Source organism: Carettochelys insculpta, chromosome 6 (genome assembly GCF_033958435.1).
Source record: "Carettochelys insculpta isolate YL-2023 chromosome 6, ASM3395843v1, whole genome shotgun sequence".
Taxonomy (NCBI): domain Eukaryota; kingdom Metazoa; phylum Chordata; order Testudines; family Carettochelyidae; genus Carettochelys; species Carettochelys insculpta.
In genome coordinates, this window is record NC_134142.1 from 78,953,895 (window position 1) to 78,981,097 (window position 27,203).

At 49.8% G+C, this 27,203-nt stretch overlaps 2 protein-coding genes across 2 annotated transcripts in view; both read left to right on the plus strand.

Moving 5' to 3' along the window:
* The first annotated feature begins 14,735 nt into the window (after positions 1 to 14,735).
* NRIP3 (nuclear receptor interacting protein 3) overlaps positions 14,736 to 27,203 on the plus strand; it is a 38,495-nt gene continuing 26,027 nt past the window's right edge. Inside the window, exon 1 of the mRNA XM_074998926.1 lies at positions 14,736 to 15,071. Within this exon, the coding sequence (XP_074855027.1) occupies positions 14,898 to 15,071 (174 nt within the window). The 5' untranslated portion in view covers positions 14,736 to 14,897. The remainder of the gene's footprint in view (positions 15,072 to 27,203) is intronic.
* Positions 16,822 to 17,640, plus strand: LOC142014512 (cilia- and flagella-associated protein 77-like). Its single transcript, XM_074997175.1, has one exon. The coding sequence runs from the start codon at positions 16,822 to 16,824 to the stop codon at positions 17,638 to 17,640; it is 819 nt and encodes a 272-aa protein (XP_074853276.1).

A 27,203-nucleotide genomic window follows, 5' to 3' on the forward strand; every position in this document is an offset into this window, starting at 1 on the left:
ATGTCAGTGCCTCATTAACCTGTTCTGAAGTGCCTCATTAACATGCCCCTTCTGAAAGGGAGGGGCATGTGTAGACATAGCCTGTGAGATGGACCCTATGTTAACCTAATCTGGAGAAGGGCTAGTCATAGAATTATAGAATACTAGGGATGGAAGGGACCTCAGGAGGCCATCTAGTCCAGCCCCCTGCCTAATGCAAGATCAACCCTAACTAAATCACCCCAGCCATGACTGTATCAGGCTGGGTCTTAAAAACGTCTAGGGATGGAGATTCCGCCACCTCTCTTGGTAACCCATTCCAGTGCTTCACCACTCTCCTGGTGAAACAGTTTTTCCTAATATTCAACCTACACCTTTTCCCCTGTAACTTCAGACCATTGGTCCTTATTCTGCCATCTGTCACCACTGAGAACAGCCTCTCTCCATCCTCTTTAGAACCCCTTTTCAGGAAGCCAAAGGGTGCTCTCAAATGGCCACTCGGTCTTCTCTTCTGCAAACTAAATGAGCGCAAATCTCTCAGCTTCTTGTTATAGGTCATGTGCTCCAGCTCCTTAATCATTTCCGCTGCCCTTCACTGAACCCTCTCCAATGTGTCCACATCCTCTCTATGCTTGGGGAGGGGGCCCCAAAACTGGACACAATACTCTAGATGTTGCCTCACCAGTGCTGAGTAGAAGGGAATAATAACGTCTCTAGATCTGATGGAAATACTTCTCCTAATGCACCCCAATATGCTGTGAGCCTTCTTGGCTACAATGGCATACTTTTGACTCATATCCAGCCTCTCATTCACTATAATTTCCCAAAACAAAAAGCAGTCAAGTAGCACTTTAAAGACTAGCAAAATAGTTTATTAGGTGAGCTTTCGTGGGACAGACCCACTTCTTCAGACCATAGCCAGACCAGAACAGACTCAATATTTAAGACACAGAGAACCAAAAACAGTAAGCAAGGAGGACAAATCAGAAAAATATAATCAAGGTGAGCAAATCAGAGAGTGGAGGGATGAGGGTGAAGATCAAGAATTAGGTTGAGTCAAGTATGCAGACGAGCCCCTATAGTGACTCAGAAAGTTCACATCACGATTAAAACCATGTGATTTAATGTTAATGTTCCGAATTTGAATATAAATGTCAGTTCGTCCACTTCTCTTTCTAAAACAGAGCGATAATCTCTCTTCAGTAACGCACATACCTTGAGGTCATTGACAGAATGCCCCATTCCATTAGAATGTTGACTAACTGGTTTGTGGATCTGGAGTGTTTTGATGTTTGTTTTGTGCCCATTGGCCCTTTGTCTAAGGGAGTTAGAAGTCTGTCCAATATACAAAGCATCTGGGCATTGTTGGCACATGATGGCATATATGATGTTAGTAGAGGAGCATGAGAAAGTGCCTGTGATTCTGTGAGTAACCTGGTTAGGTCCCGTGATGGTATTTCCAGAGAAGATATGTGGACAAAGCTGGCAGCGGGCTTTGTTGCAGGGAAAGGTTCCAGGACTGGTCTGCTATACTTATCTACACCCTTCTAGTTTCCATCCTGCACATGTGACTAGATCCATTGTTTACAGTCAAGCTCTTAGGTATAATCACATTTGCTCTGATCCAACTGACAGAGACCAAAAACTACAAGAACTTTACCAAATATTCATAAACCTGAATTACCCACCAGGAGAAGTAAAAAAACAAATTGACAGGGCCAGACGCATACCCAGAAACCAGCTACTCCAAAATCGGCCCAAAAAAGCCAAGAACAGAACACCACTGGTCATCACCTACAGCCCCCAACTCAGACCACTGCAATGAATTATTAAAGACTTACAACCTATTCTTAATCAGGATGCCACACTCCAGAAGGCCCTGGGTGACATGCCTGTTCTCTCCTACAGACAACCTCCCAACCTCATGAGGATCCTTACTAACAGCCACAGTCTATACCCCAGGAATACCAGTCCTGGAACCTTTCCCTGCAACAAAGCCCACTGCCAGCTTTGTCCACATATCTTATATTGGGCAGACTTCTAACTCCCTGATTTTTCTGATTTGTCCTCCTTGCTTACCGTTTTTGGTTCTCTGTGTCTTAAATACTGAGTCTGTTCTGGTCTGGCTATGGTCTGAAGAAGTGGGTCTGTCCCACGAAAGCTCACCTAATAAACTATTTTGCTAGTCTTTAAAGTGCTACTTGACTGCTTTTTGTTTTGATAGTGTATAGACTAGCACGGCTTCCTCTCTATAATTTCCCAGGTCCTTTTCTGCTACACGGCTACTTAGCCAGTCAGTCCCCAGCCTGTAACAGTACTTGGGATTCTTCCATCCCAAGTGCAGGACTCTGCACTTCTCCTTGTTGAACCTCATCAGATTTCTTTTGGCTCAGTCCTTCAATTTGTCTAGTTCACTCTGGACCCTATCCCTACCCTCCACTGTATCTTTCTGACCCTGTAGCTTAGTGTCATCTGCACATTTGCTGAGGATGCAATCCATCCACGCCATTCATAAAGATGTTGAACAGTACTGGTGCTAGACCTGATCCTTGGGGCACTGCACTTGAAGTTGACTGCCAGCCAGACGCTGAGCCATTGACCACTACGCGTGGGCCTGTCCATCAAGTCAGTTTTCTGTCCATCTAACTTTCTTAATTTACAGGCATGAATGTTGTGGGAGACTGTATCAAAAGGTTGCTGAAGTCAAGGTATATCACATCCACTGACTTCCCCTTGTCCACAGAGCCACTTACGTCTGCATAGGAGCTAATCAGATTGGTCAGGCAGGACTTGCCCTGGGTGAATCCATGTTGACTACTCTCGCTCACTTTCCCCTCTTCCAAGTGCTCCAAAATGGATTCCTTGAGGATTCCCTCCATGATTTTTCCAGGGACTGAGGTAAGGCTGACTGCTCTATAGTTCCCTGGATTGTCCTTCTTTCCTTTTTTAAGTATGGGCACTACGTTTGCCTTTTTCCAATCATCCGGGACCTCTCCCAATCTCCACTAGTTTTCAAAAGGTAATAGCCAAAGGCTCTGCAATGACATCGGCCAATTTCCTCAGTACCCTTGGATGCATTAAATCTGGACCCAGGGATTTGCGTGTGTCTGGCTTTTCTAAATAGCTCTTAACTTGTTCTTTCTCCACTGAGGGCTGCCCACCTCCTTCCCAAACTGCATTGCCTAGTGCCGTAGTTGGGGAAGTGATCTTATCTGTGAAGACTGAGGCAAAAACAGCATTGAGTACTTCAGCCTTTCCCACATCCTCTGTCACCAGGTTACCTCGCTTATTCAGTAAGGGCCCCACATCCTCCTTGATCACACTCTTATTGTTAACATGCCTGTAGGAACCCTTCTTGTTGCCCTTCACATTCCTTGCTAGCTGCAGTTCCAATTGTGCTTTTGCTTTCCTGTTTATTCCCCAGCATTCTCCAACAATATGTTCATACTCCTTTTTAGTCGTCTGTCCAAGTTTTCACTTCTTATATGCATCCTTTTTGAGTTTAAGCTTGCCCAAAGATTTCTCGCGTAAGCCAAGCTGATTGCCTGCCATGTTTGTTTTTTCTTACTGCACATCGGGATGGTTTGTTCCTGTGCCTTCAATAAGATGTCTTGAAAATACTGCCAGTTCTCCTGAACTCCTTTCCCCTTCATATTAGCTTCCCAGGGAATCTTGTCCATCAGCTCTCTCAGGGAGTCGAAGTCTGCTCTTCTGAAATGAAGGGTCTGTATTTTACAGCTCACCCTTCTTCCTTTTGTCAGAATCCTAAAATCTTCCTTTTCATGATCACTGCAGCCACCCATTTCTATTTCTCCAACTGTTTCTTTCCTGTTTGTGAGCAGCAGGTCAAGCTGTGCATGGCCCCTGGTTGGTTCCTTCGGCACTTGTACCAGGAAGTTATCTCCAGCATTCTCCAAAAACTTCCTGGATTGTCTGTGTGCTGCTGTATTGGTTTTCCACAAATGTCTGGGTGGTTAAAGTCTCCCATAAGAAGCAGGGCCTGTGATTTGGAAGCTTCTCTTAGTTGTCTGAAGAAATCCTCATCTATGTGATCTGGTGGCCTATAGCAGACACTAAACACTACATTGCCTCTGTTGCTTCCGCTTCTATGGTTAACCCAAAGATACTCAACTGTCTTTTCTCCCTCCATATACAGGAGCTCTGAGCAATCATACTGCTCTCTCACATACAGTGGAACTCCTCCTCCTTTTCTCCCCGGGCTGTCCTTCCTGAGCAGTTTATACCCTTCCATGACGGTGCTCCCTTTATGCGAGTCATCCCACCAACTCTCCTTTATTCCAATCACCTCATACTTCTTTGACTGTGCCAGGGCCTCTAATTCCTCCTGTTTGTTTCCCAGGCTTCTTGCATTTGTGTGCAAACACCTTAGATAATAAGCTGATGGGCCTACTTTCTCCTTTCAGACGAGTGGTCCTCCTTTGCTGTACCTTCCTTCTTCCCCATTTCCCTCGGGAGCACTTTAAAGACTAATGAAATAGTACAGTATAGTCTGTTCTGGTATGGCTATGGTCTGAAGAAGCGGGTCTGTCTCACAAAAGCTCACCACCTAATAAATTATTTTGTTACTCTTTAAAATGCTACTGGACTGCCTTTTTGCTTCGATAGAATATAGACTAACATGGCTATCTCTCTGTTACTTACCTCGGGGTTTGTGTCACCATCCCCCAATGAACCTAGTTTAAAGCCCTCCTCACTAGGTTTGCAAGCCTGCCTGCAAAGATGCTCTTTCCTTTCTTCATTATCTGGATCCCATCACTTCCTAGCAATCCTTGTTCTCGAAGCAGAATCCCATGGTCGAAGAAATGAAATCCCTCTCTCATCTGCGCAACCAGGCATTTACTTCCATGATTTGACCTCTACCTGGACCCTTTCCTTCAACACCACTTGCAGTCCATATTCCTTGATCTTCCTTCCGAGAGTTACATAATCTGCAGTGATCCGCTCCGGGTCGTTCTGTGCTGTGTCATTGATTCCTACATTGAGAAGTAGGAAGAGGTAATAATCTGCAGGTTTGATGATTTCTGGAAGTCTCTGTCACATCCTGGATTCTAGCTCCCGGTAAGCAGCAAACTTCCCAAGATTCCAGGTCTGGACGGCAAATGGATGACTCCATCCCTCTTAGGAGACAGTCCCTGACCACCACCACCACTCATTGTCTTCTCTTGGGAGTGGTGGTCATAGAACTGCCATCCTTAGGACTATGCAGCCCATGTCTTTAATTCAGTGGGGTCATTTTCTCCCTTCTCTGAGAGGTCTCTGCCGCAGTGTTCTCCACCGTCTCTCCTGTTCAGAGAGCTTGAAAGTGGTTGCTTACCTCTACAGGAATTGGAGACAACCTTCTTCTCCGGGAGGCTACCTGCTTCCAGTTTTCTTCCTCGGTTTGTACTGCCCTCATTGGTTGCTCAGCCTGCCGTGCCTGCAGTACTAAATGCTGCTTTCTATCGAGGAAGTATTCACCTTCTCTGATGGACTGAAGGGCTGATATTTGCATCTCACGCCTCTAACCTTTTCTTCCAGCATGGCGACCAGCTTGCACTTGGTACGTATGAAATCCCTTCTCTCTCCTGGGAGGAAAACAAACATAGCACATGAGGTGCAGGTCACAACAGCTGACTTGGCAGTAGACTTGTCACTATCCATTTTTCCCTTTCTTCAGAGAATTCCCTCAGATGATATTAGAGCTGCCCTGGAGGGCAGAAGAGAAACAAAACTATAAAAAAAGAAACCACATAATAAGAATATGGGCTCCACCCAAGGCAAACTCCCCTGTTAGCAGCCCTTTGTTTGCAGCTCCCAGCTAGTCACGTTCCCACTGGTCACTAGACTCTTGTCCTATCAGAACGGGTCTGGGGTAACCCTGGACTCAAGGGCAGTGGATGTGTGACACAGCAGCCTGCAAGAGAGCTGGTCATATGGCACCAACATTGATGAAGCAAATCTCAGTGACGCGTGGAGAGCCAAGGCAGCCAGTCACTTCAGTGAGCTGGAGATGTGAGGATGGTGCCTACGCTCAGGCGAAGGGAAAGGAGGAGTTCAGAAGAATAAACTGGGATAGGTGCAGTTGGAAGCCCTCCAGGCGCAGGAGTGTCCAGGGGGTGGGCAGGCATGTCTCACCAGGCCCGCGTCTCACTATGCCACCCCCCTGCATCCCATCCCAGACTCACCTTGCTTCAAGTATCATTACAGCAGGGGTGGGGAACCCCCAGCCCACAGCTTGCCGGGATCCGGACCCGGAGGCTCCCCTTCCCAGGGTTCAGTCCGTGGCGAGTCAGAGGTATGGTGCTGCGAGCTTCATGGGCCAGATCTAGGCAAGCTGGCGTCAGATCTGGACCATGGGCTTTGCCTGGGGGCACGGGGGGCAGGAAGCAGCTTTGCTGCCACTGCCACTGCCTGTGCCTCTACAGCCGCCACTCCTCCTATTCCCCTCTGCCCCAGCTGCTGGGGGAATGGGAGCGTAACACTGCCTGGAGAGAGGCTTCCCCCACGTCTCTAACTGCCTGGAATTTCTGCCAGTCAGAGCAGTGGGGGTTGGGGGGTGCAGTGTCTGGGAGCATGGAAGAAAAGTTTCTCCAGGGCACTTTTCTCCCCACTGATGTTCCCCCTGCTGGGGGACGGGGCAGAGACAACACTGCGGGAAGATAAGCACCCTCCCCTTCAGCCAGCCTGCTCTTGCCCAGACCGCCCCACTCTACCCCTACATCCTCTCCTGGCCAGATACCCTCCTCCGCAGACCCTCACCCTCAGCCTGTGTCTGCACCACCCTCCCACCCAGACATCTTGCCTCCAGCCTGCTCCCGAACCTCCCACCCACTGCTGCACCTTACCTCCCACTCAAATCCCACCCCACTCCTGCACCCTTCCTTCAGCCCCAATCCCAAACACCCACCATAGATCACTCCTGCACCCTCCCTTTCAGCCAGAACCCACACACCCATGGGGGAGGGAAAGAGAAACTAGCTTGTTGCAGGTTCTTCAGGGCTCTGAGGCAGGCAGAAATCAGAAATGCTGGCGCCACTGAGGGGAGTAGGAGGTGGCCACCCATACTGCTACACTGAGGGACATGACCAATGAAGTGGCAAGGAGTAGCAGGTCTGGTATCTGGTGGTGGCTGGCCTGAACACCCTCATCCAGGCCATGGCTTGCCTGCCTGACCCACCCTCCTGCTCCCTCATCCCCAACTCTGCACCGTGCAGGGCTCCCAGGCTTGTGCAGCAGAGGCCTGTGTGGTAGTGGCAGGAGCTCTGAGGGACGGGGGGCAGGAGGAGTTCCAGCCCCAGTCCCATGATGCACAGAGCTCTGGAAGAATGTCTGAAGGTTTTTTTTATCTGCCACTGCTTGGAACTGGTGTGTCCTGGTCTGTGATGAGCTCTCTTCTGATGATGGTGAGCTTGGAAAGGTTGGGGGATTGTTTGAAGGCTGGAATTGGGGGTTCAGGAAAGATTTCTTTCAGGATGGGGTCCCCCTTTGTGTCTGAGTTGTTTGTTTAATGATCTCCCATTTGGATGCCAACGTAGGGTGGTAGGTGACGACAAAGCGTGTACAGCTGGAGGGGCTTTATTTTTGTATTAAAGCATGTTCTGTCAGGATATTTGGATGGTCCATTCCATGATGTCATTTACTTCTCTGGTGCAGAGTTCTTGTTTGGTGAAGAAAGTTTTGTGTGTGTTACAGTGGCTGTGTCAACAAGTACGTTCATTTGAAATTATTTTCGAAAGAAGGGCCTTTTTTGGAAGATACCGTGGAGCGTCTACACACGAAACACCTTCTTCGAAAGTATTTTCAAAAGACTGTGGCCTGCCTTTCAAAGTTGCTCCTCCAGCCCCATTTCAGGAAGAGCCCCCTCTTTGAAAGACTCTTTCAAAAGAAAGCATGTGTTGATGCTTCTCAGGCCGCTCTTTCAGAAGAGCGGTCCTCCAATGGTGCCAGCCAGCTGGCATGTGGAGACACCCTTGCCAGCACAAGCAGGGCTCTATGGTCTCTGCCTTCATCTGTGTTCAAAGATGCATGGACCCAGAAATGCCCTGGCAGGAATCCAAGTGTGTGCTTGCTGCAGGGAGAGCATGCGCCCCATGAAGCATGCCCTTGCAGTGACTGCAGAACACCAGCAGCCCCCACACTGGCAGCATCTCCAGCAGGCAAGAGCCCTGCGCCCACAAGGCACCCCCCACCCCCGCCACTGGCCACCCCAAGCGCTTGCAGGAGTTCAGCTTGGGCTCTAAAAAAAGAGCCCCGTCATGGACAGAGGATGAACTGAAGGACCATCTCAGGCTGTGGGGGGTGAGGGGGTCCTTCTCCATACAGTTGGCTGGTGCATAAATGCCATGGCATTTGTCTGCCTGTCGAATGGGCTCACATCCTGGGAGCACCCCAGCCACATGCCTGATCAAGTAAGGTCAAAGGTGAAGGAGCTCTGGCAGGCATCCAGCTGGGCCAGGGATGCAGCCAGCCACCTGGGGGGCAGCACTCACCACCTGCCCCCACTACGAGGAGCTGGACTTCTCCTCAGGCCGAGGCAGGCAGGCAGTCCCCCCAGGTGCGCCCCTGGAGACTGTCAGGCCACAGTTGGAGCTGGAGCAGGAGTCAGAGCCCCCCCCAACCACACCGAGGACCAGCCAGGACCTTTGAGAGGCACCACCCCAAGCCAAGGGAGCTGGAGACTGAGGCTGGCAGTGATGGTGAAGGATGCAGTAATGGGATCCTTGTCGTTGCCATCCCCTCCAGATCTTTGAGCCAGGACTTCTCCATTTGGGCTTCCCCTGAGTTTCTGGAGGGACCAGCAGGTAGGTACCGACTGTTCGGGATGCCTCAGGGTGTGGGGAAGGGGGGTCCCACCCCTGCCGCAGGGAGCCGCTCACATGCAGCGCTTGGCACCCGCCCCCTGCACAGCCCCACAGTCCTCACGCATGTGGAGGGAATGTGAGGGGGCCTGACTGAATCCAGCCTGAGCCCCCACATGTGGGGACCCCTCTACACCTAGGATTCCACAGGGCCCCTGGGCCATTGGATGGGGAGGCAGGGTGGGGACGATGGCAGGCAGGGGTCATGGCTCCCAGGCCTGGAGGCAGGACTGATGGGCTGTCCCTCTGTCCTTTCCTGTCTTCACAGTTCCACCATCTGGAGGCTGGCTGAGCCCTGTCCAAGGGCAGAGGAGAAGCATGGGAGTTGAGGGCCAGGATGCTGGGACCCCACCACATCCTGCGCCTATGCAAAGCCACTGCCAGGTCGTGTGCTGGCATCACTGAGGGGTGTAGGAGGTGGCCACCCATACTGCCACACTGCGGGACATGACCAATGGAGCGGCAAGGAGTGGGAGGTCTGGTATCTGGTGGTGGCCGGCCTGGACACCCTCATTCAGGCCATGGCTTGCCTGCCTGACCCAGCCTCCTGCTCCCTCATCACCCCCTTGCAGCTTCCCCTGCAGATCCCCCTGGAGTGCTCCCTGCAGCCACAGACCTTGGTGCCCTGGTTCTGCACGCCCTCCCACCTGCTGCCTGGATGGCACCTTGGGATCCATGGGATCTCTGGGATGCATGGGATCTTCGGGATGCATGGGATCTTTGGGATCTCTGCTATGAGTCCAGTCCCTACATGGGGTCTGCTGTGTTGTGGACGGCCTGTCAGCCCTCAGTGTGTTCAGGGCGCAGGTGTCAGGAGAGGCCCTTCAAGAGACTGCCTGGCTGCAGCCCCTAGAAGGGCTTGTCAGCCATGTGACTCCATCTGCGGCATTTCCTGGCCTGTTCTTTTGAAAGACTGCCCTGGCCTGTGTGAATGCTCTTTTTCAAAAGACTGGACCGGTCTTTCGGAAGAACGGATTGAGGTCTTGATCCACTTTGTGTGTGTAGATGTGTGCTTTCAAAAGCCGATCTTTTGAAAAGTAGCTTTCAAAAAGTCGCCTTTCGAAATTGTGCTGCAGTGGAGAGGTAGCTGGTGTGTATCCCAGACTTTCTCCTATGAGAGTATTCTGTGGTAGCCAGTGTCTGGCTGTAAATTCCAGAGGATAAATAAATTAGAAAAACAATGATATATCTGAGATACCTTAATAATACTGTCTTCCTCTAAGCTGTCTGTTCAGACTCCCTCATAGATTTCCACTACACCTTCAACAACCACCACTATCCATTAAAGTCTCTGTGGAACATTCTCATGCTGTCATAGGCTTCCCAAACAATCAGCTTCACCAATGGAAACCTACAAACAGCCAGGAACAAGAAACCTGTGGATCACCACACGTAGCTTTGCAGATCCTGCAAACACCCTGAGAACATCAAGAAATTTACTTTGAAATAAGAGGTAGCTCTAAGGCTTCAGCATGTGTAGCCAAGACTTTGCTAAAGTCTTTTCTGATTTAAACATACCAAATGTGGAGGAAGGAATAAATCTGGCTAATAATAAATTTGGTTGATTGTTTGTAACAAAAGCTAACCAGTGTGTTAAAAGCACTGGGGAAAACTGATGTACTGCAGTGGATACAGGATATTTTGTTTACATAGGTAATTTATAGGATGGGGGTCAACCCAAAGATCTTTTTAACTCTATCAATTGCCTTAAAACACAAATATTTAACCCTATTGGGCACATTTTCTGCTCAGCTATTGGTATAAGGTATATTTGTCGCAGGTGGATGGTGTAAGTGAATTTGGGAGTCTTGTTTGTTTGTGGGAAATGAAATATGAGATTTTATTTTGGCGCTCCACCTGGTACTTCAGCTTTGCTGCCAGTGCTTTTCTCGCCATGATGAGTCAGAGCTAACTGGGCATTCAGTAATGCAGCTAGACACAGAATGGCTCTGTGTGGCTCCTTTTTATATACATTTCGGACACTGTTTTTACATGAGCCTTTGCTTTACTGTACCCTCTCTTGCCTTAGGGCTGGCATTGAGATTGTTAAATATCTTTCTTTAATCAATTGGCTGCATGCCAAATAGTTCTTAACATGAAACAGAAGGTGCTTTTATTTTCCATGGCCTATTTAATTATGTGATAGGCCATAAAAGACCTCACATCCATGTTTAAGCTATCTTGTCCTGTGGGAGTGTTTTGGTCGTTATCTTTCAGCACAGACACAGAATTGCTGAATGCTAAGGTCACGTTGATGGCCCTTTTTCGGCAAGACTGGGGAAAAACCATCTTGTATGTCACAGCATTCTGCTTTCTATTTCCCTTCTTTGGGAACATGTAGTTACGTTATCAAATGGCTTAGGTAGCTGACTGTACAGTCACATGCTGTACTAAATAGGTCACAGATCTTAGAGGTATGAACATATCCAAGGGGCTCCTCGTACAGTGAGCACAGAGCAGTCGTGTTTGCTGACGTCGGCAGCATGCCTCCAGGAGGCTCTCAAAAATCAGCGTAACTCTTTGTCTTGGAAACGAAATGATGTCTTAGGAATCCATGTCTGTGCACTGTCTGAATCACGTGGCTTATGGCATGTCAGTGGGCCCGGGGTGAGAGGGGTTGGTTGATGTAAAATATTGGGATAATTTCTCACTGAAACGTAAATCACAGTTGTTCTTCCTGTCATCATCGGCCAGCAGCTATCCTGTTCTGTTCCACTTCAGCATCTTCCCAGCAGGGAACCTGCATTAAGAGTTCAATGTGCTAATATAAATGAATGCTGCTTTGCTGCAACCAGACTGATTGTAAGGGGAGAGGAGTGTAAGACGAGAGGGGCTGGGTGACCACTGCTCCCACTCTTTGCGAGCCTTATTCTGATTCCTTTCTGTTCTTTACATAACACTGCACTGCATTTACTTTCATAAGGAATGTACCAGTAGGAGCTCAATACTGCTGAACGATTTGAGGACTGTGTACTTAAGAGATCATTTGCATGTGTAATGCCTTGCACACAAAGCCTGATGGGTAGCAGATGAAGCAATGCGGTTTTGTCTGTTATTGCAAAGTCACAATTCATGCTATCACCCAGTGTAAGAACTGTGGAGTCTCACCAGTGCTTGAAGTTGTGGGGTACAGAGCAGTCATGATCGATGCATAAGATATGGATTGCACAGGGCTCCCCTCATCTGAGCATTGTAAAGCAGCAGGATGGAGGGATTACTCTTTGAACCAGCTGTTTGGGTGCCTTAGGCTAAACTGTACCTTGGCCTCACAGCTGTAAGATTGATTTCATTATTCCTTCCACCTACTGTTTTAAGATAGAACTGGATGCTGGAGTCTGTTCTGTTTGTGTGTGAATCCACGATGGTGGATACTGAGATTGAGAGCTGAAATCACAGGGCGGCAGCTGATACCACTAAGAGCTGAAATCTCAGGGTTTTGTGTCTAGTCAAAGCCACAAACTGCCAGGCAGCTGACAGGAATGACTGGCAAGTGGCTGGTAGGAGAAGTGGCAGGTGGCCAGGGGCAGCTGGCAGGAGCAAGCAGACCACAAGACCAGCCCAAAGGTGGCATTGCCTCAAGCTCAGTGGGGGAATGCATCAGGATGATGATGTGTCAGGGCCTGTACAGACTGGACAGAGCTGGAAGTGGGCACCTAAAGGCAGGTATAGAGGAAGTTTGTGCATGTGAAGGGACCCTTACAGTACTGGACTGGTGAGCCTGAGAGGCAAAGGACACTGCTCAATCCATTTGAGCTGGGATAGTTACTTGGGGGTTGGTTATGCACTCTGGGTGTGGTATTTTCCCAAGCTAATGCCATGTGACTTCTCTGCCTCTTTCATTAAAAGTTTATTTTCTAAACTCTGACTCTGTGCTTGCGAGTGGGGAAGCACTGCCTCTCCAAGCCACCCAGGGGTGTGAATTTCCCAGGCTACTGGGTCGGGGCTCGAGCTGGTTCCGTGTGAGATGGATGAAAAGGAAACCCTAGATATTAAACCCGGCCCTGGTTGCTGCCAATTGCTTCCGGCAGAAGGGTTACACTTTAATAAGACTACGTGTAGAGTGAAGTACTATTCAGTGGGAATACTGGAAGGAGACTCTGGAGCTATGTGGCTTGGAGACAGTTTACCTAACTTCCCCCACGCTTTTTTTTTCCCCTTAAAAAAATTAGCTCAGTTTATTCAACAGGAGATAAACTTGCTGTTCCCTTCTTGGTCAGTTTTTTCATCTTAACCCCGTCTCCGCAATAGTTGGTTGCTTTCTGGGGTATTTCTCCCTGCCTCCCCTATTCTTTTTCACTGCTAAGTTATGAGAGAGAGAACTATTTTTATGAAAATTGTGAAGCTCCTCTGAGGCCTACCGATATTGTGTGTATTACACCAAGCCCTGAGTTGTGAGCTGTGTACCTGGTGAGAGAATGAAGTCCTATGTGTGACCCAAAGCAGTTAAGGCTCTGGTTAGGTAGAAGATGATGAACCAGTCAGATCCTTGCCTCCCGTGGGTGGAGCCGAGACTGTTCTATCTATTTAGACATGTGTACCCTAAACGCCAGCCCCTGCCTCATGCTTTCTGTATGTGCACAGGCATTATTTTTATTAGAGTAAAAAATAACCTTGGTCAAAACAATGCAAATCTCTCTCTTTTTCGTCCTTGTGTACAATCCAACCAGAAAACCTACCCAGGTTTTCAAACACAAAATATTTAATTGTAAAATAACTCTTGTCTTCATCCTCCTCTGTGCATCCTAACAGTGTGGCTGGCTAAGCTGTCACATTCAAATGATTGGGCTCTTTTGACAGTAATAAACACAGTCTTTCTCCAGGAAAAAAAATCGCATGTGAAACCCCTTGGTAAAACTGAAGCGAATCCACATATACTGATAGGACTTCACATCTTGCCAGTTTCACATAGGATGAATATGTGAATGAGGGGATACAGATATCATGCCACGATTCCAGAGCTGCAGATATTTAGCAAATCGGACTGCAACTAGAGTCAGGCTCAGAGTAAATAATATGGCTGCACAGGGATTAAGTCCAGGCTACACACCCCAGCATGGCTTTGTGAGACCTGCACAGGTCCCAACTTCAGATGCAGAGAGCTGTGTGCCTGTATTTCCCCTCCAACGCTTCCACTACCCTGGCAGGGGGAGGCTCTGCCCACATGGTGTCTGATAACCAGCAGTCACTTATAAAGGGCTGTAACAGGTTACTCCTTGCAGCGTAGGAAAGGGCTGTGCCTCACAGGTGTCGCTGAATCAGTGTGCCTCCTAGTGCTACTTCTGGGAATGTGCCATTTGCAAATTATCCCTTGCGCTGGGCAGTGCCCGTATGCATAATATGCAGATACACATCTCATAGAGCTGGAAGGGACCTGGGGAGGTCATTGAGTCCAGTCCCTTGCCCTCTTGGCAGGACCAAGCACCATCCCTGGCAGGTTTTTTCTTTTCAATCTGTTTGCCCCAGACCTTAAATGGCCTCCTCAAGGAATGAAATCACAACCCTGGGTTTAGCAGGCTAATGCTCAAACCACTGAGCTATTCCCCCCCACACCCTTCATGAGCAAAGGCTCCTGTAAAGCTCTTAGGAGCCCCCTTCCCCAGCCCTCCAGGACATTGCACACCTCTGCTTTATTTGTGTTCAAAGCTCTTCAGCAGTTTTACTAGGAGACAAACTGGTTCCACTTGCAAATTCTCATTTTGGGCATGTCTTTTTTTTAACATCCTTCTGGTAGTCACCCAGCAGCGTGAAAGGCAGGTAGCCTGGGGCTCACGTTCCTCTGTCATTCCAGCTCTCTTCCTTGCAGAGGAACCAATGAGGAGTGAGCGTGCTGATTATTTCTCTAGACTGAGTCTGAGCTAACCCGTGTTGTCTGTGCAGTGGATTGCCATGTGCCTAACCCCTCCTTTACTAAACCGCACTGGTCGGAGCACCTGCTGGTCTCCACACGTCACGAGGCTTCGGTTATAAGCGTAGACGATAGATTGTTTCATTGCTCATTTCTAACCAGGAGCGTAACGTTGTCAGAGAGAGAGAGAGAGTGAGAAGTGCACAGACAGAAAGATGTTTTATTCAGGCATCCTCACAGAGCCGAGTCGGAAGGAAGTGGAGATGAGAGAAGCTGCATCTCTCCGGCAACAGAGGAGAATGAAGCAGGCAGTGCAGTTTATTCACAAGGATTCAGCTGATCTGCTACCTCTGGATGGATTGAAGAGACTGGGAACTTCCAAAGACACTGTAAGATTTTTTTTAAATTAATGATGGAAACAATCATATTTAGGTGCTTAGCAGGGAATGCTCTCCTTCCCCTCCCCCCTCTGCCTTTTTTATTTATTTTTTTGCTGTTCTTAGATATGTTTTTATGTTAAGAGGACAATGAAGTTGGTTGCCAGGGGAAGCAGAGGTAAATTAGCATGACTGTGAGGCTCCTGTACATAGCAAATGGAATTGGAGATATGATTTTAGTTGCTTCTGGTGCTTTTTCTCTACTAACCTCTTTATGGGTCTGTATTTCAGATTAAAAAAAATTAACAAACTAGATAAAAATTGACCAGTACAGAACGTTTTATTTGTATTGGAGTACATCAAAATGGCCTCACATTTTTATATATGTTGTACAAATCGGTAAAACATAGAATCGCATTGCTATTTTAAAATTATAAAATTGTTGAGATTAAACTTTAGTCAGTGTTTTCTGTCTATGCAGTTTAATGTCTTCGCTCTGAGATTTCATATTCACTCTATAAATACATCTTTGTAATACTCCTTATTATTGGATGAATGTGTACAATACAGAATATTACCTCCCATATCCAGAACAACAGATTTCCTTTTAAAAACTAATAAATAAACACTTCCAGCTATCTTTGACTAGGAGTAAAGATAATTTCAAGTCCTAGTGTAGATTGACAAAATTCCACCATGTCATGTAAAAGCTTCATATCACTCCACTATTGAGTCTAGCTCTTAAAGTATACAGAGTATGTCTGATTTTTGTAATATCTAATGCAGGGTTAACTGAAGAGGCTGAACTTCCATATTATTTTGGCAAATTAATCATGTTCTAACCTAGTCTTTCTGCTTAGAAGCTTTGGTTTAGATCTGTACCTAGATACACATGGAATGAGTTTGATGTTCTCTGCATTGGGCATAGCACAATAGACTTGTTTAACATCATAGAATTCACAGTTTGGTGCAATTCAGGGAAGCTAGAAATTTCTGCTAAAAGGGTCACCTGGGTTCAGAGGTGGAAACTACTTTCTAAGTCAATGCTGAATTGTGGTATTATTTATTTCAGACATTTATAAAGATCCTAGCACTGTGGTACAGTAGAGTCTGGAAACACCCCCTGAGATTAGATCCCTTTAACATTAGATACTTAGAGACAGTCTCTGCTCCGAAAAGTTTATGGTCTAAACAGATTAGAGGGACAATGGGTGGGAGAGGAGATAGGACCATTAGGAGATGAAGTGATTTGCTGTCGCTCTAAATGAGCAGGTTAGTAGCAGAGTCAAGGATAGAACCCAGGTCTGCTTACTTGTGTGTCTAGTGCCCTGTCCGTCAGTATTGCTCTTCAGACATGTTCTTGTCTAGTAAATCATTGTCAAGGCAGGATTAGCAACATCCCAAAGGTGGGAGTGGACTCCTCCAGACACACAGAAGTTCCCTCCCTTCATTCTAAACCATCATTATGTCTGTCATGCTGGCTCCAGCAGGGACTTTCACTCCTCCTCCTCCTCCTCCTCCTCAGTGAGCAGCACCAATAATTCACCTACACAGCCATCTGCAGCTGACTGCTGTAAGGGTGACAGAATGGCAAGAAATAAATGCATGGGTCCGATGACCTATTAAATCATAGCGATACAGGTCGTGTCTTTGTGATGTCACCAGAGCCTGAAGTGACATTGCAGGACTAACAAGCTGAGTTGTCCTCTCCAGACGAGAGAACTGGGAGCGACTCTCTCTGCTTGTTTCTTGGTGATAAGCAATGGACACATCAAAGAGACTGAAAAAGAGTCCCATTGCTACTGCCCTCTGTCCCCCTCTACTGCTGCCTATGAGACTGGATGAGCTCCAGCCTGGGATGGAAAATGAGAGAGCTGGGGTGGTGAGAGACACCATGCTCCAGAACCACCTGATCCTCAAGCCAGAGCTGGGACAGTCTCGCCCCAGGTGCACATGGCTGCCTGGATCTGATTTCATGTATGGACTAACACTCCGTGGGGCTGATGGGGGAGTTCCTGAAGCAATAGGGCATTGGAACTCAGTTAAATGCATTAACAAGGCCCCAAAGCAGCTGCCACGAGATTTTATTGCCATGAACCGTGGAGCAGTCTTAGCTGGTCTTGTCACAACAAAGGAACATGCCCTGTACCGCCAAACCCATGACATCCGCTGTCCAGAAGATGATGAGCGTCATTTTAAAAGGGACCCGCCGCGTCTCCCCGATGCCATGAGCTATGGAAGGCCCCCTCGCCCATCCACCCCCATCGTAGATGTTTTACAGCACAAGTACAAGGAGCTTTGGATGGAAGAACAACGAGCAGCAACTCAGGCTCGTCATGAGACAAAACAGAAGATCAGAAAGCGGGGGAAAATATACGAAACCTATTCCACTCTGCTGAAGAAATCCAGACAGCCTGTGAAATTAGACCCACTTTGGCATTTGCCCCGGTTTGAGAAAGTGGGTCGTCGCCTTGATACCTTCCCAAACCAAGGGGCTCGGGAGAAGGCTTTCAAAGCCCACCAGTCAGAAGCAGGAGTGCGATGTGGAATATTTGCCCAGGGGATTTATACAAGTAGCTGAAAACTCTAGAGGTTAAATTGTTATAAATTCTGTAATAAAATAGAATATTCTCATTTCAGATTTGAAAGAGAACAGTGGTAGTGGCCAAACATAGGGAGTAGAACATAACTTTTCATGTAACTGGCTGGCCATATTAATTTCAAGTTGCTTGTGAGAGCTTTCACTGGCCTTGGTAACAAAAAACAAAGGGACAACTACAACCTAAGAGAAAAAAAGGTGACTGAGTGTGGAGCGGCACTTGATCTTACCCGCTGTCGTAATACAGACTAGGGAACATTTTCAGTGACAGCTCAGAATGTTTTTCTTTAGTGTTCAGATCAAATTTGCTCAAAACGTTGTCTGATGACATTATGCTGTTGTTCACTGCCACTCTAGATTTGGTAGTATAGAGCCTGGTTTTTCAGAGGTGTGGAATACATGTGAAAGTCAGCCAACAAGGCATTGCCACCCTAATTTTGTTTGCTGTCAGAAGGCTTTTCCAGCCCTCTTCATTACATAACACTGTTTTGCAACACTTACATTGACAATTTGACAGCCTCTTTCTTCCTTACGATTAAGTTTGATATGCACAAATAACTGGTTTAATTTGTGATAGTCTTCCTCAAACATTTTTCAGTTATTCTTTTGTTGGAGTTGACTCCTTTTGCCCCAAGTTGCCCCTTTTAGGGTACGTGAGCACTCTTCTTTAGTGTATTTAATAAACTAGTAGCACCCTGAAGTATTGCAGAGCTGTCAACTTCTAAGGCTCCCCCCTCCACTCCCTTATTAAGATGCTTTAAGTGCAACAATACCTGTGATCTACATAGCTACGTCTACATTGCGACGCTATGTCGAAATAGCTTATTTCGATGTAGCGAAATTGAAATAAGCTATTTTAATGCGTAGCATCCAGACATCCTCCAGGGCTGGTGCCAGCAACATTGAATGTCAACGTAGGAAACTGCTGCATCGAAACAGGTCCCGCAGGGGAACGTCTACACACAAAAGCAGCCCCAGTCAGAATAAGGGGCCAGCAAAGTCTGTGGACAGGGTCACAGGGTGGATTAGCCCTTCCAGGGCAACAGCAAGCTGCTCCCTTAAAGGGCCCCTCCCAGACACACTCGGCCTGCACAGCACGAGGCCCGCAGAGCCGACAACAAGTTCCAGACCCCGTGCATGCAGCATGGGCCCCCAGCAGCAGCAACAGCAGCCAGAAGCCCTCAGAGCCATCTCTGAGGCAGGTCCACCCTGCTTGGTGCCACGCAGGAGGCCGCCCAGCACCTCCTGGAAGATGAGCTGTCCTCCTTGGGGGATGAAAGAGCCACCCCAGACCATCATGGGACCCTCCCAGCACCGCCCTTGCTGGCGTGCTGCCGGCTATGGAGGTACCCCATCAGCACAGAGTTGTGGGAGCGCCTGGTCCTCGAGGAGTGGGACGATGACCACTGGCTCTGGAATTTCCGGATGAGCGAGCCGACATTCCTCGAGCTCTGCCAGTGGCTCACCCCTGCCCTGCAGCACCAGGATGCCCCTATGCGGCGTGCCCTCACTGTCGAGAAACGGGTCGGCATCGCTGTCTGGAAGCTGGCCACTTGAGACAGCTACTGATCCATAGGACAGCAGTTCGGTGTGGGCAAGGCCACCATCGGGGCTGTCATCATGGAGGTAAGGAGGCCCGGGAGGGCACCCTGGGAGGTAGGGGGCTGGCGGAGGAAGGGGGGGGCCTGGGGGAGGGGATAGCCCTGGAGGGGGCTGGGGAGAGCCCGGGGGTGGGGGGAAGCTCAAGGGGGGGGCAGGCACACCCCTCATGGGTGCTCACGTCCTCCCCTCGCAGGTGATCCGCGTGCTGAACACTCTTCTGCTCCACAGGCTCGTGCGGCTTGGGGACCTGAATGCGGCCATCGCGGAGTTTGCCAGCATGGGGTTCCCCAACTGCTTCGGGGCACTGGACAGGACCCACATTCCCATCCCTTCCCCGGAGCACAGCCGAGGACGCTTCCTGAACAGACCATGGTGGACAGCTGGGGCCGCTTCCAGGACATATATGTCGGCTGGCTTGGCAGCACCCATGACACCCGTGTTTTTAGGAACTCGGGCCCGTGTTGCCGGCTGGAGGTAGGGACCTACATCCCACAGAGGGGGATCCCTTTGGGGGACACCACTGTGCCCCTCTGCCTCGTGGTGGATGTGGCCTACCCCCTTCAGCCCTGGCTTGTGCACCCCTACACAGGCCACCTCAGCGCCAGCCAGGGAGGGGTTCAACACTCGCCTGAACCATGTACACCAGGTGGTTAAGTGGACTTTCGGCCGCATCAAAGGCCGCTGGAGGTGCCTCCTCACCCATCTTGTCTTGGGGCTCCCCAACATCCCCCAGGTTGTGGGCGCATGCTGTGCACTCCACATCCTGGTGGAGAGCAAGGGGGAGGCCTTCGTGCAGGGCTGGCCTGTGGAGGCTGGCACAGCCTACCCCCAGCCAGCCGCCGCCCCGAGATGCCAAGCCGACCACGGGGGGATCCAGGTCCGGGAGGCCCTGCAGGCCCATTTCGACCAGGCTGTGGGGCGAGTGCTGGTGGGGCCATCCTTGTGGGCCGCTCACTGCCCCCCCACCCACAACACACTACTGCCCCCACACCCACGCTACTGCACTCTGAGAGCACACGAGACACGTTTTTGTTTTAAATAAATCTGAACATTATTGAAACCAACAATGATGAATATTTTTAAACAGGAATGGGGGAACTATGTACATCAGGGCGGGGCAGCTGCTAAAGGGGTGGGGTGGGACATGACAACTATTTACAATGGGGGGGGACTATGTACAAAGGAGGGGAGCCTGGGTGGCCCAGTCATTGGCCCCTTTTCCCCTACTGTCCAGCACCTGGCGTTGGGGGGGCGTGACCCACACCTGGGCCGGAGGCCCCATCAAGGCTGGGTTGGGGCTGGGAGGACCGGCAGGTATGGCTGGGCTGGTTCCTGAGCCCTGCGGTCCCCCTCCTCAGCGGGCGCCAGGGCAGGTGGAGGGCAGCTGGGAGGGATGGCGGCTGGAGCAGCGGGGGTTGGCATCTGCTCGGCGACCTACTTCAAGGTCCCGGTGATTTGCTCAAAGGTCCTCATGAAGGACCCCCAGGCTTCCTGGTGCCAGGCCAGCGCTCGCTCCTGTAAGGGGAGCCGGCACTTCTCCACTTGCAGGCGGCGTTCTGACACCTCCACCTGGTGCCAGAGGGTTGGCGAGGAGCTGGGGGTCAGCAGCCGCCCACGGCTGGCTCCAGCAGTGGCGGGCTTGTCCAGGGGCTGGTCCCTGCTCCATCACCTGGCTGCCACGGCGCGATTTCCCGGGTGGGCTGTCCGGCATGATGGACGCGGCACCCAGGCTGTCATGGCCCTCAGATGGTGCGGCTGCGGAAAAGAGTGGGGAAGAGCGAAGACAGCTGTTAGTCTGGGCCCTGACCCATGGCCCATGCCCTCCACCCCTCCGCTGCAGGGTCCCCATCCCCTGTTCCCCAGGGATGATGGGTGTGGTGTCCCCGTGGGTGACCCCCTTTGGGGATTCTTCTCTCCCCTACCCTCAGGGATGGGGCATGGCACTCTCATGGGGGGACAGGTGCTGATGGGCTCTGGGGGCCGTGCTGCTGCTGTCCTGGGGCTGTGGTCTGGCTGGGCTGTGGTGGGCCGGGGTCAGCTGGCTGTGGGGGGGGGCCTGGTCATGTCCGTTGCCCCTGCCCCTTAACCTGGGGGTGTGCGCCTGAGGTACATACCTGACGGTCTGCTCCCACGGTTGGGAGACACATGTAGGCTGGATGCCCTGCTGGAGCTGTGGGAGGGGAGGTCAGTCAGGAGTCCCCCATTGCTGGAGCCCTCCTCCTCCTTCGCTGTCCCAGGGGGGCTCCTCTGGGAGCCCCTGGGGTGCAGGGCTGGCCTCCAGGCCAGACTCTGGATCCGGGGCCTGCTGGGGCTCCTCAGATGAGGTGTCAAGGGTGGCTGGGGGGGGAGGAGGTATACCAGGGGCCCAGGATCTCTCTGAGCTCCCTGTAAAAGGGGCAAGCGGCGGGAGCGGCCCCTGACCGGCTGGCTGTGTCCCGGGCTTGGGTGTAACCCTGCCGCAGCTCCTTGACTTTACTACTGATGTGGTCAGGGGTGCGTACAGGGTGACTCCTGGTGGCCAGACCCTTCCGCCGCATTACCTGGGGCACCTCCTCCTCACCCCAAAGCCCCAGTAGGTCCCGGATCTCAGCATTCGACCAGGAGGGGCCCTGCTGCCTCCCCCGCCCCCCAGCTGGACAGCTGGGAGCCATGGGTCCCCCTGCGGGGGTGTGCCCTGGGGGCTTTCAGGGGGCTAGCTGGATGGATGGGGGATCAGAGCATCTGGAGGGAGTGCAGGATATGCATGTGTCTGTGCTGCTGCCTGCACACAGCTTCCTGCCACAGGAAATCTGGGGGCGGGGAGCTTTAAGGGCTGCTGCACACGGCAACCATAGAGCCCCGCAAGGGCTGGGTAGAACGTCTGAACCCCTCAGCTAACGGCCGCCATGGAGGACCCCACTATGTTGAAGTAGTGGGACGCGGATCATCTATACATGTCCTACTTCGATGCTGGACGTTGACGTAGGGGGCTATTCCCATCTTCTGATGGGGATAGCGATTTCGATGTCTCGCCGCCTTACGTCGATTTCAACTTAGAAATAGCGCATGGCACGGGTAGACGTGCTGCACGCTATTTCGAAGTTGTCCCGGCTATTTTGAAATAGCCGGCTAGAGTAGATGCGGCTCATGAGTTTAAAATGGGTCTGCTTCTAATACGTGGTACTGTCACCTCCAGAAAAGCACTGTGATGGTGGCAGTGATTTTAATTTAATCTAATTTTAATTTTAATTTTAATTTAATTTAATTTAATTTTAATATGACATCTGCAAGTATGTTACAATATGGATTTCTTCACTGTGTTTTGCCCTTCACATGCAATCAGATGTCCTTTATCTGGATCTTAGCTATTCAATAGCATGCATCTGATGCATTGGAAAATGATCATTTACTGACATCTGCTTGCCAATAAATCCAAATGTTTGTATCCTCCGTTTCACATGTACAACAGAAGGTTGCACACAGTGGATTTTGGCAGGTATATTTAACTATAGTGTTTAAGTATTGTTTAATTTACCGGTGATATGTTGTCTCCGATGCATCATTTTGATTGAAGGCCTGGAGACTGATGGGAAATCTCCATGAATTGGGTGGTTTTCTTCCAAACCAGCTGCACTGTGACTCATATTACAATAGCCATAATACACTGCCTGCTCAGTTTTACTCGCTGACTTTTGCACTTTTCTCCTACTCTTGGCAACCATACAGCAAGAATCTTCTTTAGCACCAGATGTCCAGCTACCAACACGCTACTCTCTTGACCATTCACACACCTGACCATGCACAGTCCTGAAAACGGTGTGTGGAGAGGAAACAGTGGTTCCAAAACTTTTTATTAAATGACTCAGCAGTTGTATTTTCTTTCTTTGTGACCCACCATGAGCTATATGCTGTGCCTTTTTTTGTGAAAAAGGTTCCCCCTTCCCAACCTCTAGTCACCCCCATGGCTGGGGCTGTGGAGGTGCTGGTACTCGCTACCAGCACAGAAAAAGCACTAGCTATACGTCCCCTCCACCACCTCATCCTAGTCCTACCTGGCACAGATGGGAGGCTGCATTTGTTGGAGAATGAGCCCATCCTGCTCCCATCTTGCAGCAATGGCTCCTGCATCAGGCATTGTGACTTTGTGAAGGGGTCACAGAGCCACTCAGGTCTGGCCCAGCTGCACCTCTACTATGAACGAGGGGCTGCTGGGTGAACCTGAATGGCACTTTGACCCTGTGTGCTAGGTTGCAACACCTGGAGCAGGGAGACGGGTGCAGCTCTGCTGGCCAGGATCTGCCACTATGGGGTGAACATGGCGTGGACTTGTTGTTTAGTGCCTCTTTATCCCCAGCCCCTGCTTCCCCTCTGAACTCGGCTGATGGAAGTGTGCATTCATCTTAGGCCACACCACCAGTCTAGAAACTCCCTAGGGCCCACTGTGGTTAGGCTCACTAGCTCTCTGCTCACATAAAACAGAACACTCTTGCCACATCTCTGCCTCTCTTCTTCAAGGCGCCACCCCGCCTCTCTCTGTTGCTTGCTCTCCCCACCCGCATGCAGCTGCTCATTTTCACTGGACCGCGGTGTATGTGCTGGGTGGGTGGCAGTAAGGATCTGGCAGGGGGCTCTGGGCTGAGGCCGGAGATGAGGGTTTTGGGGTGCAGGAATGGGCTGTGGGTGGGGTTTAGGGTGCAGAGTGTGGGAGGAAACTGAGCGGGGGCAGGGATTGTGGTGTGTGTGGGGGGTGAGGCTCTGGCTGGGGGGGTGTAAACTGTGGTGGAGCTAGGTGGGAGAGGTTTGGGGTGTTTGAGGGTGCTTCAGGATTGTGCTGAGTGGTTCAGAGGGCAGAAAGGGGCTGATGGCTGGGATGTGCGAGGGGGTGCAGGCTCTGGCTGGGTTTGAGGATGATAAGGGGTTTGACATTCAGGAGGAGGCACTGGGCTGGGATTGAAGAGTTTGGTGGGCAGGATGGGGATCAGGGCTGGGGCAGGTGGTTGCAGTGTGGTGGAGGAGGGTGTTGGGGATGCAGATGCTCTGGGCAGCATTAACCTTCTGCAGCTCCCAGAAGCAGTGGCACATCCCCCTTCTGGCCCTTATGTGGAGACACAGCCAGGCAGCTCTGAATGCTGTCCCATCTGCAGGTGCCACCTATCCGCCAGCTCCCATTGGTTGTGGTTCTCAGCCAACGGGAGCTGCAGTGCCAGTGCTTGCAGCGGAGAAGCATGCAGAGCCCCCTAGCTGTCCCTTAGCATAGTAGCAGGAAGGGAGACGTACCACTGCTTCTGGGAGCCACGCTGAGGGAATCTGCCTTAGCTTTACTGTGCTGCTGATGGGACTTTTAATGGCCCGGTCTGCAGTGCTGAGAGGAGCTGACTGGGTCCCTTTTTGACTGGTCATTCTGGTTGAAAATCATCTTTTAATGGGGGTGTTTAGGTTCTAAATCACAACTGGATGCATTGATTTACATAACCTGCAAGACAGACAGGTTGCATGTAGGAGCCTTTTACCTTCTGTTGGGCCACACTGTAACAGTATAGCCAATATGCTTTTTCTATAGCCATATTGAAAGCCCTTCCTGTACAGCCAGAATGAGGAGCAGCAGCCATTAAATGGAGAGCTACAAGTCACATACTCACATTCCTTCTAACATCTCATTACAATAGCATCACATTAGGCTGCTGGAGGGAGACCATATCCTGAAGTGCCTCCCACTGTCACCAGATAAAGAAAGCAGGTCTCAAGATGGGTGACGGAACATCTTTAGTTAAAAGCATTTCACCTGGCAAGCAATGACTTACCAATAGCTCAGGCTGTGGAGTCACCATTGGATGCACTTACAGGGGACAGCAGTTCTGTTTCACAAGAGTCCTGCAAGGTTTTCATAATGCCCCTGCAATTTGTCACTCTCTTGTGGTTAAGATGTAGGAAAATTGACACCTGAAGCCCAAAAGAGAGTCATTTCCTATGTTGATGATATACCACTGCATGGGGACAACGAGGAAGAAGTTGGTAGAATAACAGAGCGTGTTACAGATCATCCAAGACACCGGATTCAAGGTTAGCAGAGCCAAGGCATAGTTGGTACAGCAGGAGGTAAAGTATTTAGGGGTCATATTGGGAAAAGAGGGACGTACCCCGGATGCACAGTGGGTGGAATTGATTGGAAAACTTCCTGCCCCTACTGATGTGGCATCCTTAAGAGCCCTGTTGGGGACCCTGAATTTCTCGAGAGATTTGATTGAAACATTCTATGATGATTATCTTCTGATCTCTGTCTTGTTTGTAATTGCTCCCATCTGCTGTATAATTAATTTTGCTAGGTGTAAATCAGTTAAGGTGGTGGGATATGATTGGTTTGGTAATTCTGTTACAGTAGGGTATGGATGGTTAGTAAAATTATACTAAAATAATTGGTCAAGGATGAGCTAAGCAGGGCTCAAGTTTCACTGCTTAAACTGGAATCCAAGAAGGAAGACAGCAGGACAGGAAAGCAGGAAGGATGGAAGGAGGAACACCTTAAGGGAAGAACCTGGGCAGACTCACCCCCAGACCAAGACTGCCAAACCCTGAGATGCAAAAACCAGCATCCGGAGAGTGACTTTGTCTGTCCTAACAGCGGAAGTCTGCCTGCCTTATCAGGATTGGTGAGCGTGAGACTTCTGTGCTTAGCAGGTATTCTGCTTTCTTGGAATTTGTAAATAAATAGAGAATAAGAATATTACCGTGTAAGGCTTTTTCAGTGGCACAGATCCTGCAGGGAATTACATCCTCAGCCCTAGGAATGGGATAATGGTGGGAGTTTAAATTAACAGGGTCATGCCTTGAGCCCTATGGATTGGGTAAAGGTATCTGTGTCCCTGAAGTGTGGAAGGGATAAATAAATGTGTGCTGGTAACAACACACTCTGTCAGGGATTGGCTTTATTGGTCACCCCTTCTCTCCTGAGGTCCTCTTTGAATTACAGAAGGTTGCACAGCAGAAGTGAAGGCCGTTCTGGCAGGAGAGCCGTCACTTGCAAATACCAGAGGGCAGCATCAGGCAAAGTCTCCTATGTGCACTCGAACAGAGCAAAGGGACTGGCAGGCAGGCACAGACTAGACCAGCAGAGCATTCCTCCAGCTCCCCCGAATAGCTGTACTCCTGCTGTTCTTCCTGGGAGACAGCATGAACAAATATCAGCGAGAGAGCCATATTAGTCTGTATCTTCGAGAATCACAAGAAGCTCTGTGGCACCTTAGAGGCTAACAGATATTTTCTATAAGGTGCCACGGAACTTCTTGTTGTTCAGCATGACCAAAGTGTACTGTGTTCAGCTGACTGTAGCAGGTGTGCAGGTTAGAGCTGTAGGGTGGGACATAGCTAAGCCAAGAATCAAGTAGCTATAACCAGCTGCATGCGGGCCCAGCCACTTAGCCCAGTGGAAGCAGTAGAAGAGAGAATGTAGGTAAATATTTTTGGGGGGAACCCTTTTAAAAACTGTGTGCTTAAATAATGGAGGGGAGTTTGATAACATTCCTACTTTATTAGACTTAGAAGTTGGTTGTTTCTGTGTAAATCTAATTTCCATAGGTGAGAAGAAAAACAAAATTTCTTATTCGAGTGAGTTGATGTGCTACTCAGGTGCCTGTTCTGCCATGTCACTTCAGTATTATTACATTATTCAGTAAAAGGCCAGGAGCTCTCTCATGGCTATTCAAAGAGGGAAGCTCATGTGGCCATTAGAAAGCCTTTTGACGTGCAAGGTGCCTGTCAGAAAACTTTGAGCACAAGCATAAGTCACCCGAGCTATGTCTACACTAGCCCCTGCCCCTTTCAAAAGGGAGATGCTAATGAGATACTTTGGGATATGCTAATGAGGCACTGGAATAAGGTGATGGGAATAAGTGGATTTTGAAGTATGCGGGGTCCTTTTGAAAAGACCCCGTGTAGACAAACCACATGTGATCGAAACATGGCACTTT

Excerpts from the sequence above, each read along its gene's own strand:
- LOC142014512 (XM_074997175.1), top strand. The coding sequence starts at position 16,822 with ATGGACACATCAAAGAGACTGAAAAAGAGTCCCATTGCTACTGCCCTC.